The sequence below is a fragment of the Schistocerca nitens genome, chromosome 1, assembly GCF_023898315.1.
Source record: "Schistocerca nitens isolate TAMUIC-IGC-003100 chromosome 1, iqSchNite1.1, whole genome shotgun sequence".
In the NCBI taxonomy this organism is placed as follows: domain Eukaryota; kingdom Metazoa; phylum Arthropoda; class Insecta; order Orthoptera; family Acrididae; genus Schistocerca; species Schistocerca nitens.
In genome coordinates this window covers 560,508,376-560,521,702 of record NC_064614.1, presented here as the reverse complement: position 1 = coordinate 560,521,702, position 13,327 = coordinate 560,508,376, and the positions used below count along the sequence as shown (strand labels likewise).

Here is a 13,327-nt window from a genome sequence, read left to right as displayed (position 1 = left end):
GCTCCATTTGAACATTTAATTTTAAACATGATATTGCTGAACTGCTTTATGATTATGCCTGGTACCCTTGTCTTTTGCCCTTACTTGTACATTGAAGTGAGTAGTTTGGATAAAATTTGTTTAAATTGTTGTCAAAGCTCATCTTGTGGATGCAGATACATAAGTGGCTTTAAAATTGGCATTAATGTTTGATGCAGTCTTCCATGAAGTTTCTTTCTCTGCTGGAGGTCATGCATAATGTGGAGTGTTTCTGTACTGAGAGTGGAGCATCAATAAAAGAGCTTTGTCATGTGTGGTCTTAAAGTGTGTACAAATCTTTCAAAGAGGCCATTGGCTTCAGGATAATGGTTCTGAACTGTGTAATGCTGTTGGTTTTACAAAACAGTTTAAATTCTTGAGGAGAAAATTTGTGCCCTTGTCAGTGATAATAGATTTTGGCAATCCTTCAAAAGCCTTGAATAGTCTTTGTTGAAGATATCGATGACAAATGGAAATTTTGAGAAAGTATTGATGAGGTGGGCCAGTAGCTTTCAAGAAATGGTCCTACAGAATCGGTATACAGATGTTACCAGGTTTCTGATGCCTGTGACAACGGAAAATGTTACCAAGGTGAAGCTGCCTGATACTTTTTACATAAGTGACATCTTTCCACCCCACGAACCATAGACCTCACAATCAGTGGGATGGCTTGCATGCCTCAGCCATATGGACAGCTGTACCGTAGGTGCAACCACAGTGGACGGGTATCTGTTGAGAGGCCGGACAAATGTGTGGTTTCTGAAGAGGGGCAGCAGCCTTTTCAGTAGCTGTAGGGGATTGACTGTTATGGTCTTGTAACATCAGCTGAAACAACCTTCCTGTGCTGGTACTATGATGGCAGCTATAACTTTTCCCTAGGGCATGCAGCTCTACTGTATGGTTAAAAGATAATGGGTTCCTCTTGGGTAAAGTAGTCTCCCATTTGGATCTCCGGGTGGGTACTACTCAGGAGGATGTCATCATCAGGAGAAACAAAACTGGCGTTCTACGGACTGAAGTGTGGAATATTTGATTCCTTAATCGGGCAGGTAGGTTAGAAAATTTAGAAAAGGAAATGGATAGTTTGATGTTAGATTTCTTGGAAATTATTGGAGTTCAGAGGCAGCAGAAACAGACCTTCTGATCATGTGAATACAGGGTTATAAACACAAAATCAAATAGAGGTAATGCAGTAGGTTTAATAATGAATAAGAAAATAGGAGTGTGAGTAAACTACTATAAACAACAAAGTGAACACATTATAAGGGCCAGGATAGACGTGAAGCCCACACCTACCAACAGTAAAAGTTTATATGCCAACTATCTCTGCAGATGATGAAGATATCGAAGAAATGTGTGATGAGATAAAAAAAAAAGTTCAGATAGTTAAGGGAGACCCAAATTTAATTGTCATGTAGGACTGGAATTTGATAGTAGGAAAATGAAGAGAAAGAAAAATAATATCTGAATATGGACCGTTGGAAAGGAATGGAAGAGGAAGCTTCCTGCTGGAATTCTGCACATAGCATAATTTAATCATTGCTAACACTTGGTTTAAAAGTCATGGAGGAAGGTTGTATACGTGGAAGAGACTTGAAGACACAGGCAGGTTTCAGATTGATATAATATAAAGAATAATGGTAAGACACATATTTCAGAAGCTGATTTTAAATTGTTGGCGTGGACTATGACCAGAATTTATTGGTTATAAACTGTACATTAAAATTGAAGGAATTGCAAAAAAAGGTAGGAAATTAAGAAGATAAGACCCAGATAGGTTGAATGAACCAGTGCTCTTCGAGAGTTTCAGGCAGATCTTTTGGCAATTATTGACTAGCTCAGCAGAAAGGAACACAGTTGAAAACAAATGAGTAGCTTTGAAAGATGAAATAGTGAAGAAAGCAGAGGATCAAATAGATAAAAAGTCAAGGCCTAGTAGAAATCCTTGGATTACAGAGGAGATATTGAATGTAATTGATGAAAGGAGAAATTATAAAAATGCGGCAATTGAAGCAGGTGAAAGGGAGTACAAACGTCTGAAAAATAAGATTGAATGGAAGTTCAGAGTAGCTAGATGGAAATGCCTAGAGGACAGATGGAAGGTTTTAGAACCAGATTTCACTAGGAGAAAGATAGATACCGCGTAGAGGAAAATTAAAGAGGCCTATGGAGAAAAGAGAAGCAACTGTATGAATATCAAGAGCTCAGATGGAAGACCAGTCATAAGCAAAGAATGGAAATCTGAAAGGTGGAAGATTTATAGTGAGTCTATACAAGGGAGATGAACTTCAAGGCAATGTTATATAAGTGGGAGAGGATGAGATGGGAGATACGATACTGAGAGAAGAATTTGACATAACACTGAATGACATAAGCGGAAACGAAGCTCTGGGATTAGATGACATTCCATCAGACCTACTGATAACCTTGGGAGAGGCAGAAATGACAAAACTCTTCCTACTGATGTGCAAGATGTATGAGACAGGCGAAATACCCTCAGGTTTTAAGAAGAATGTTGTTATTGTTGTGGTCTTCAGTCCAGAGACTGGTTTGATGCAGCTCTCCATGTTAATCTATCCTGTGCAAGCCTCTTCATCTCCCAGTACCTACTGCAACTTACATCCTTCTGAATCTGTTTAGTGTATTCATCTCTTGGTCTCCCTCTACGATTTTTACCCTCCACCCTGCCCTCCAGTACTAAATTGGTGATCCCTTGATGCCTCAAAACTTGTCCTACCAACCGATCCCTTCTGCTAGTCAAGTTGTGCCACAAACTCCTCTTCTCCCCAATTCTATTCAATACCCCTTCATTAGTTATGTGATCTACCCATCTAATCTTCAGCATTTTTCTGTAGCACCACATTCCCAGAGCTTCTATTCTCTTCTTGTCTAAACTATTTATCGTCTACATTTCACTTCCATTCATGGCTACACTCCATAGAAATACTTTCAGAAATGGCTTCCGACACTTAAATCTATACTCGATGTTAACAAATTTCTCTTCTTAAGAAATGCTTTCCTTGCCATTGCGAGTCTACATTTTATATCCTCTCTACTTCAACCATCATCAGTTATTTTGCTCCCCAAATAGCAAAACTCATTTACTACTTTAAGCGTCTCATTTCCTAATCTAATTCCCGCAGCATCACCGGATTTAATTAAACTACATTCCATTATCCTCGTTTTGCTTTTGTTGATGTTTATCTTATATCCTCCTTTCAAGACACTGTCCATTCCGTTCAGCTGCTCTTCCAGGTCTTTTGCTGTGTCTGACAGAATTACAATGTCGTTGGCAAACCTCAAAGTTTTTATTTCTTCTCCATGGATTCTAATTCCTACTCTGAATTTTTCTTTTGTTTCCTTTACTGCTTGCTCAATATACAGATTGAATAACATCTGGGATAGGCTACAACCCTGTCTCACTCCCTTCCCAACCACTGCTTCCGTGTCATGCCCCCCGACTCTTATAATTGCTGTCTGGTTTCTGTACAAATTGTAAATAGCTTTTCGCTCCCTGTATTTTACCCCTGCCACCTTCTGAACTTGAAAGAGAGTATTCCAGTCAACATTGTCAAAAGCTTTCACTAAGTCTACAAATGCTAGAAACATAGGTTTGCCTTTCCTTTACTAGGTCGGCTTTTACCAATTTTTCCATTCATCTGTAAAGAATACGTGTTAGTATTTTGCAGCCGTGGCTTATTAAACTGATAGTTCGGTAATTTTCACATCTTTCAACACGTGCTTTCTTTGGGATTGGAATTATTATATTATTCTTGAAGTCCGAAGGTATTTCGCATGTTTCATACATCTTGCTCACTAGATGGTAGAGTTTTGTTAGGCCTGGCTCTCCCAAGGCTGTCAGTAGTTCTAATGGAATGTTGTCTACTCCCGGGTCCTTGTTTTGACTTGCGTATTTCAGTGCTCTGTCAAACTCTTCATGCAGTATCATATCTCCCATTTCATCTTCATCTACGTCCTCTTCCATTTCGATAATATTGTCCTCAAGAACATTGCCCTTGTATAGACCCTCTAAATACTCCTTCCACCTTTCTGCTTTCCCTAATTTGCTTAGAACTGGGTTTCCATGTAAGCTCTTGATATTCATACAAGTGGTTCTCTTCTCTCCAAAGGTCTCTTTCATTTTCCTGTAGGCAGTATCCGTCTTATGCCTAGTGAGATAAGCCTCTACATCCTTACATTTGTCCTCTAGCCATCCCTGCTTAGCCATTTTGCACTTCCTGTTGATTTTTTAGGCGTTTGTATTCCTTTTTGCCTGCTTCATTTGCTGCATTTTTATATTTTCTCCTTTCATCAATTAAATTCATTACCTCTTCTGGTACCCAAGGATTTCTATTGCCCCTTTTCTTTTTACCTACTTGATCTTCTGCTACCTTCACTATTTTGTCTCTCAAAGCTACCCATTCATCTTCTACTGTATTTATTTACCCCATTCTTGTCAATCGTTCCCTAATGCTCTCCCTGAAGCTCTCTACAACCTCTGGTTCTTTCAGTTTATCCAAGTCCCATCTCCTCAAATTCACACCTTTTTGCAGTTTCTTCAGTTTTGATCTACAGTTCATAACCAATAGATTGTAGTCAGAGTCCACATATGATCCTGGAAATATCTTACAATTTAAAACCTGGTTTCTGAATCTCTGTCTTACCATTATATAATCTATCTGAGACCCTCCAGTATCTCCAGGCTTCTTCCATGTATACAACCTTCTTTTATGATTCTTGAACCAAGTGTTACCTATGATTAAGTTATGCTCTGTGCAAAATTCTACCAGGCGGCTTCCTCTTTCATTCCGTACTCCCTTTCCATATTCACCTACTACGTTTCCTTCTCTTCCTTTTCCTACTATCGAGTTCCAGTTACCCATGACTATAAATTTTTGTCTCCCTTCACTATCTGAATAATTTCTTTTATCTCATCATACATTTCATCAATCTCTTCATCATCTGCGGAGCTAGTCGGCATATAAACTTGTACTACTGTGGTAGTTGTGGGCTTTGTATCTATCTTGGCCACAATAATGTGTTCACTATACTGTTTGTAGTAGCTTACCTGCATTCCTGTTTTCCTATTCATTATTAAACCTACTCCTACATTACCCCTATTTGATTTTGTATTTATAACCCTGTATTCGTCTGACCAGAAGTCTTGTTCCTCCTGTCACCGAACTTCACTAATTCCCACTATATCTAACTTTAACCTATCCATTTCCCTTTTAAAATTTTCTTTCCTACCTGCCCGATTAAAGGATCTGACATTCCACGCTCCGATCCGTAGAACGACAGTTTTCTTTCTCCTTATAACAACGTCCTCCTGAGTAGTCCCCGCCCGGAGATCCGAATGGTGGACTATTTTACCTCGGGAATATTTTCCCTTAGAGGACGTCATCATCATTTAACCATACAGTAAAGCTGCATGCCCTCGGGAAAAATTACGGCTGTAGTTTCCTCTTGCTTTCAGCCGTTCGCTGTACCAGCACAGCAAGTCAGTTTTTGTTAGTGTTAAAAGGCCAGATCAGTCAATCATCCAGGCTGTTGTCCCTGCAACTACTGAAAAGGTTGCTGCCCTTCTTCAGGAACCACACATTTGTCTGACCTCTCAACAGATACCCCTCCGTTGTGGTTGCAGCTACGGTACGGCTATGTGTATCACTGAGGCACGCAAGCCTCCCCACCAATGGCAAGGTCCATGGTTCATGGGGGGAGGAAGAAGAATGTAAAAATTCCGATTCCAAAGAGAGCAGGTGCTGGCAGGTGTAAGAATTACTAAACTCTCAGTTTAATAAGTCATGGTTGCAAAATATTAACATGAATTCTATACAGAACAATGAAAGAACTGGTAGAAACTGACTCAGGTAAGATCAGTTTCAATTTTGGAAAAATGTGGGAACATTTGAGGCAATCTGACCCTACAACTTATTTTAGAAGATAAGTTAAGGAGATACAAACCTACATTTACAGCATTCGTAGACGTAGCGAACACATTTGACAATGTTGACTGGAATACTCCTTTGAAATTCTGAAGGTAGCAGGCATAATAAAATATAGGGGGTGAAGAGACATTGAAAGGGAAGCAGCAGTTGAGAAGGGATTGATATGGGGTTGTAGCCTATCCCCAATGTTACTTAATCTGTACAGTGAGCAAGAAGTGAAGGAAACAAAAGAAAAACTGGAGTAGAAGTTCAGGGAGAAGAAATAAAAAGTTTGAGGTTTGTTGATATCATAATTCTTCCTGAGACAGCAAAGTTATTGCAAGAGCAGTTGAATGGAATGGACAGTGTCTTGAAAGGATGATATAAAATGAATGTCAACAAAAAGCAAAACAATGACAATGGAAGGAAGCTGAATTAAATAAAGTTATACAGCAGGAATGAGATCAGGTAACGAGTCACCAAGAATAGTAGATGAGTTTTGCTATTTGGGCAGCAAAATAACTAATGATGATCATAGTGAAGAGAAATGTAGACTCTCAGTGGTGAGAAATGTGTGTCTGAAGAACAGAAATTTGTTGACATCGAATATAGATGTAAGTGTTAGTAAGTCCTTTCTGAGCGATTTTGTCTGGAGTGTAGCCACTTATGGAAGTGAAACATGGGCGATAAACTGTTTGGACAAGAAGAGTAAGGAAACTTTTGAAATTTGGTGCTGCAGGAGAATGCTGAAGATTAGTTGGGTAGATCACGTAACTAGTGAGAGGTACCAAATAGAATTGGGAGACAAGAAATTTGTGGCACAACTTCACTAAAAGAAGGGATCAGTTGAAAGGACACATTCTGAGACCTCAAAGGATCACAATGTAGTATTGCAAGGAAGTGTGGGGGATAAAAATCACAGAGAGAGACCAATAAATGAATACAGTAAACTGTTTCAGAAAGATGTGTGTTACTCGAAGATGAGAAAGCTGGCACAGGATAGAGTAGCATGGAGAGCTGTATCAAACCAGTCATTAGACTGAAGACCGCAACGACGACTGACATCTAACCAACATCGTTTCAGTGTTGTTATTAATACTTTTCCAGTAGCATTGCTCTCTTCCAATGCATTTAGTATGAACTATGTCCCAATGGCATTGATGTAGCATCAGTAGTACCTGAGATTGAAGCATCCCAGGGGTAACCACATGTGTCTTGCATGAGTACCTGAGATTGAAGCATCCCAGGGGTAACCACACATGTCTTGCCTGAGTCTGAATGTAAAATAGTGACACCATTCTTCACTGTAAGTGTTTGCCTCATGTTCCAGTAAGTTTAATCGCTGGCTGATTTAGTAACTTCTTATCATTAGTTCCTTCTGTTTGAGTGTACTGTTTGATCTTACTCAAAACAGGGTCTTTAGGCACAAGTTTGGCAATTAAATTTGAGTTTAAAGGGAAATTTTTCAGTGTCTGAACTGATGTCATTCGAAAAACAGGCAGCAGCTGAGTCTGACTTTATTTTGTCATATCGATAGATGTGAAAGCAATGAGCTGTTCATGTTGGAACAGTCCAAAGACAGCCACTGAACATTTGTGGTCTGCAAGGTGGCTAAATTTATGTTTGTAAATGTAATCATGAAATTTCTTGAGTGCTGATACAGTCATGAAAGCCGCCTCCTCAATCTGACTGTAATATCTTTGTGCCACTGTCAAAGTCTTTGAAGTGAACACAATTGGTCGTTCACAACCATAATGTCGATATGACAGAATGGCTCCTATGCCATAGTCTGAAGCATCAGCAGCAGTTGTGAGCATTTTGCTCGGATCGTAAGTTGTAGGACATTTGGCATCAAGCAAACTTGTTTTCATTTATTAAATGTACCATGTCCGTTTGGGGCATTTCCATAAAAACTTGTGCAGTGGTTCACTGATAGATGATGAGGGAGAAACATCCAATACCAAGTTATTTGTACTACTATGGAATGTAATTGCTTGACATCCTTTTGGGCTTGAAGGTTTTTAATGACATCAATATGTTGCAATGTTTGCTTGATGTTGTTTGCAGACTGTATGTGACACTTGTATTGAAGTTCACGTTGAAGTGAGATTCACTTGACTTTGTTGCGTTTCAAATTTATTGTGGCATCTTGAAAACGCATTGTGTAAGAGCTCCTGTGGAGTTGTGCCCAAGACAGTTACATTATCAAGGTACTTCACAGCATTTGGAGCTATCCAGATTAATTGTTCTAAATGTCACTGGAACAAACACGGTGTGCTGGCTATTCCAAAGGGTAACCTTTTGCAACGTAGAGATCAAATTGGACATTTATCAACATAAGGCTGTGTTATATCTTTGTCCAAAGGGATTTGCAGATATGCTTCTTTAAGGTCTAGCTTGGGAAAGTTCACAACACCTGCTAATTTTGACATCAGTTCTTCTGGCTTGGAAGTAGGATATGAATCAATAATAGAACTGCATTTGGTTTCAGCATAATGTGTGCCTCATAAACTTTGATGCAACTTGTTGCTCTGGAAAAAATATCATCATATTTTTCCAACAGCTGATTTAACTTTCCATTTGGAATGTCTATCTGAATTTGATTCACTTCCTCATGAATGGTTGAGCCCAAAGCATTGAAGAGACCTAATCCAGAGAGAGGGAGGAATAGCAGGGAAAGTATGGGGGATGGTAAAGTGCTGCTTGTGGGAGCATACAGGGACAAGAATGGAAGAGGGTAGGGCAGCTAGGTGCAGTCAGAAGGGTAGACAAAGGGCAGAGTGGGGTTTGGGAGGGGGGGCAGTGGAAAAGGAGAGAAGTAGAAAGACTTTTGACTTTTGGTGCGTTGGTGGAATAGAGGGCTGTGTAGTGCTTGAATGGAAACAGAGAAGGGGCGGGTGGGTGAAGGACAATGGCTAACGAAGTTTGAAGCCAGGAGGGTTATGGAAATGTAGGATAAACTGTAGGGAGAGTTCCCACCTGTGCAGTTCAGAAGGAATCGTGTTGGAGGGAAGGATCCAGATGGCACAGACAGTGAAGCAGTCATAGAAACGGAAAAACATCGTGTTGGGCAGCGTGCTCAGCAACTGGATGGTTCAGCTGTTTCTCAGCCACTGTTTGTCAGTGGTCATTCATGCGGACAGCAGCTTGTTGATTGTCATGCCCATGTAGAATGCAGCACAGTGGTTGCTGCTTAGCTTGTAGGTCACATTACTGGTTTCACAGGTAGCCCTGCCTTTGAAGGGATATGTGATGCTTGTGTCCGGACTCGTGTAGTAGGAGAAGATGGACACCAAATCCCTCAACATGCAAGCTAACCTTACATCTGCAGAAAGAACTGCAATCCACCACCTAGAAACTGATCCCAAACTTATAATTCTACCTGCTGCCAAAAGCTCCTCCACTGTTGGTTTGCCGACTGTCAGATTCATCCACCCACAGCTGTTGTCACAGTGACCACATTCCAGAAATCCAGCAGGATCTCCAGTCTCGCTTCAAAGTCTTAGGCCTAACCCAGAACCTCTCCACAGAGTCCACATCTCTGCTCCGCCCTCACTTGTATCAGATTCATTGATGACACCATCGTGATTTGGATTGAGGGTGAGAGCACGCTATCCACATTGCTCCAGAACATAAACGCTTTTCTCCCAGTCACTTCACATGGTCCTCCTTAACCCAACAATCCACCTTCTTCGATGTTGACCTCCATGTCAAAGATAGCTACATCAGTACCTCCATCAACATCAGACCAACCAACCACCGGCAATACCTCCACTTCGACAGCTGCCACTCATTCCATACCAAGAAGTCCCTTCCACACAGTCTAGCATCCCATGGCTGTCACATCTGTAGTGATGAGCAATCTCTATCGAAATATACCACGTGTCTTATTGAGGCCTTCACAGACTGTAAGTACCTTCCCATCCTCGTACAAAAACAGATGTCCCATGCATCTCTCTCCAGTCATCCACCACCTCCAAAAATCCCATTGTCTGGCCGCAGAGGAGCATTACCCTCATGACTCAGTATCACCTAAGACTGAAGCAACTGACTCTGCCAGAGTTTAGACTACCTCTCGTTGTGCCCTGAAATGAGGAATGTCCTACCCACTATCCGTCCCACTCCTCCAACAGTGGTATTCTGCCACCCACTGATTCTCTACAATATTATTGTCCATTCGACACAACCCCTGCTTCCAACCCCTTGCCTCATGGCACATATCGCTGTAATAGACCTAGATGCAAGATCTGTCCCATACATCCTTCCATCGCCACCACCTACTCCAGTGAGGTCACAAGCATCACCTATCCCATCAAAGGCAGTGCTGCCTGTGAAACCAGTAATGTGATCTACAAGCTAGGCAGCAGCCACTGTGCTGCATTCTATGTGGGCATGACAACCAACAAGCTTCCTGTCCCCATGAATGGCCACCAACAAACTTTGACCAACAGCTGAGCCATCCATTACTGAACACGTTGCCCAGCATGATGTTTTTCATTTCAGTGACTGCTTCACTGCCTGTGCCATCTGGATCCTTCCCACCAACACCAACTTTTCTGAATTGCATAGGTGGGAACTCTCCCTACAATATATCCTACATTCCCATAACAGTCCTGACCTCAGCCTTCGTTAGCCATCGTCCGTTACCAACCTGCCCCCTTCCCTATTGCCATTTCAGTGCTACACAGGCCTCAGTTCCACCAATGAACACACAGTCCTTTTACTTCTCTCATTTTCGACTGTTAGATCTCTCATATTCAGTGTCAGATCTTACTCAGATAATCAAAAGTTTCCTGTACTCTTCATGAAAAGAGGGTAAAAAATTATTGTATTCAAAATGGTGTAAAAAGATCCCTGACATCTCACAGTGCTGCTGTCATCTTTACATCATGAAGCGGCAGTAGCTGCAGGTGAAAACTGCAGCAGTCTACAGAGTTGTCACAACACTGAGGCATTGCCATATACACTCCTGGAAATGGAAAAAAGAACACATTGACACCGGTGTGTCAGACCCACCATACTTGCTCCGGACACTGCGAGAGGGCTGTACAAGCAATGATCACACTCACGGCACAGCGGACACACCAGGAACCGCGGTGTTGGCCGTCGAATGGCGCTAGCTGCGCAGCATTTGTGCACCGCCGCCGTCAGTGTCAGCCAGTTTGCCGTGGCATACGGAGCTCCATCGCAGTCTTTAACACTGGTAGCATGCCGCGACAGCGTGGACGTGAACCGTATGTGCAGTTGACGGACTTTGAGCGAGGGCGTATAGTGGGCATGCGGGAGGCCGGGTGGACGTACCGCCGAATTGTTCAACACGTGGGGCGTGAGGTCTCCACAGTACATCGATGTTGTCGCCAGTGGTCGGCGGAAGGTGCACGTGCCCGTCGACCTGGGACCGGACCGCAGCGACGCACGGATGCACGCCAAGACCGTAGGATCCTACGCAGTGCCGTAGGGGACCGCACCGCCACTTCCCAGCAAATTAGGGACGCTGTTGCTCCTGGGGTATGGGCGAGGACCATTCGCAACCGTCTCCATGAAGCTGGGCTACGGTCCCGCACACCGTTAGGCCGTCTTCCGCTCACGCCCCAACATCGTGCAGCCCGCCTCCAGTGGTGTCGCGACAGGCGTGAATGGAGGGACGAATGGAGACGTGTCGTCTTCAGCGATGAGAGTCGCTTCTGCCTTGGTGCCAATGATGGTCGTATGCGTGTTTGGCGCCGTGCAGGTGAGCGCCACAATCAGGACTGCATACGACCGAGGCACACAGGGCCAACACCCGGCATTATGGTTTGGGGAGCGATCTCCTACACTGGCCGTACACCACTGGTGATCGTCGAGGGGACACTGAATAGTGCACGGTACATCCAAACCGTCATCGAACCCATCGTTCTACCATTCCTAGACCGGCAAGGGAACTTGCTGTTCCAACAGGACAATGCACGTCCGCATGTATCCCGTGCCACCCAACGTGCTCTAGAAGGTGTAAGTCAACTACCCTGGCCAGCAAGATCTCCGGATCTGTCCCCCATTGAGCATGTTTGGGACTGGATGAAGCGTCGTCTCACGCGGTCTGCACGTCCAGCACGAACGCTGGTCCAACTGAGGCGCCAGGTGGAAATGGCATGGCAAGCCGTTCCACAGGACTACATCCAGGATCTCTACGATCGTCTCCATGGGAGAATAGCAGCCTGCATTGCTGCGAAAGGTGGATATACACTGTACTAGTGTCGACATTGTGCATGCTCTGTTGCCTGTGTCTATGTGCCTGTGGTTCTGTCAGTGTGATCATGTGATGTATCTGACCCCAGGAATGTGTCAATAAAGTTTCCCCTTCCTGGGACAATGAATTCACGGTGTTCTTATTTCAATTTCCAGGAGTGTAGATGTTTACAAAATTGATTTAAGTTATTGTATACGCCTGTGAAGCTGCTGCCCCCATGCCCTACTACTGTCAGTTATCAACTTAGCCCATTTATAGTAAACATTACTTAATTAAAAAAGAGGACACAAGTTAAAAAGAATGATTGTTCCCAAATCAGATCATCAGAGAAGCTGGCACAACGACGTGCGACAGAGCGACGTGAGCAGTACAGACAAGTGCGAGCACATGTACGTAAAGATGATGGTCGTCTGCAGGCGTATGGATGGAGTTTGCCTGCGAAACCTGGTAGTGGAGGTCCACCACCACATACACCGCGGTTGTCTAGTACTAGTGGAGGCCATGTGCCTGTCCCTGTTCCTGTTTATTGTCGACCTCTTCATGAGAGAGAAACTGGGATGAAGGTAAATATGCAGGTACACATCTTGCCATTTTCACTTCTGCACCTTTAGTTTAAGTTATGAACTGTACTTTACAGCATCTTAATTGCATTAGTATTTGTATGTATTTTGCTAGGTAATACTGATGGTTTGTGTTTATGAATCTGCCAAGTAGCTGAAGTTAGCTGGCACTTAGAATATGAGTATTATTTCTGTTGTTAGTTGAAGTATTATTCATGTTGAGCAAAATTATTCAGAGTACTTGGCCAGATTTGTTCAAAGAGGGTGACAGGAAAGTGTTGCAGAATCATTTAATTACTGATCTTGGGTCATGATAGATTCATGCATGTTTTACTTTAGGTGGCAACACAAACTCTGGTAGCTCCTTGCAGGTCATAACACTGAGAAGTAGAGGACCACCATCTTAAAGACTTATGATGATGATTTTATTCTATTTGTGTTTGTCTCTGCTTGAAGAAACCCTGATTCTGTACTGGGAAATGATTAACATTATTACCATAATTTTTAGGTGGAATCATAAATTCCAAAGATCTAATTTTGTACTGATGCCCTAGATCAGAAACCCAATCTTCCATGCTACAAAGAACGATGTTACT

At 42.6% G+C, this 13,327-nt stretch overlaps 1 protein-coding gene across 10 annotated transcripts in view; it reads left to right on the top strand.

Moving 5' to 3' along the window:
• Nucleotides 1–13,327, top strand: part of LOC126254530 (C-Jun-amino-terminal kinase-interacting protein 4) — a 263,338-nt gene that overhangs the window by 98,533 nt on the left and 151,478 nt on the right. For 7 of the 10 annotated variants that reach the window (XM_049955327.1, XM_049955319.1, XM_049955323.1 and 4 more), the window contains one exon: nucleotides 12,491–12,746. In XM_049955327.1, coding sequence (XP_049811284.1) covers nucleotides 12,491–12,746 — 256 coding nt within the window. The remainder of the gene's footprint in view (nucleotides 1–12,490; nucleotides 12,747–13,327) is intronic. The other 3 variants (XM_049955328.1, XM_049955320.1, XM_049955322.1) reach the window with 1 other exon arrangement.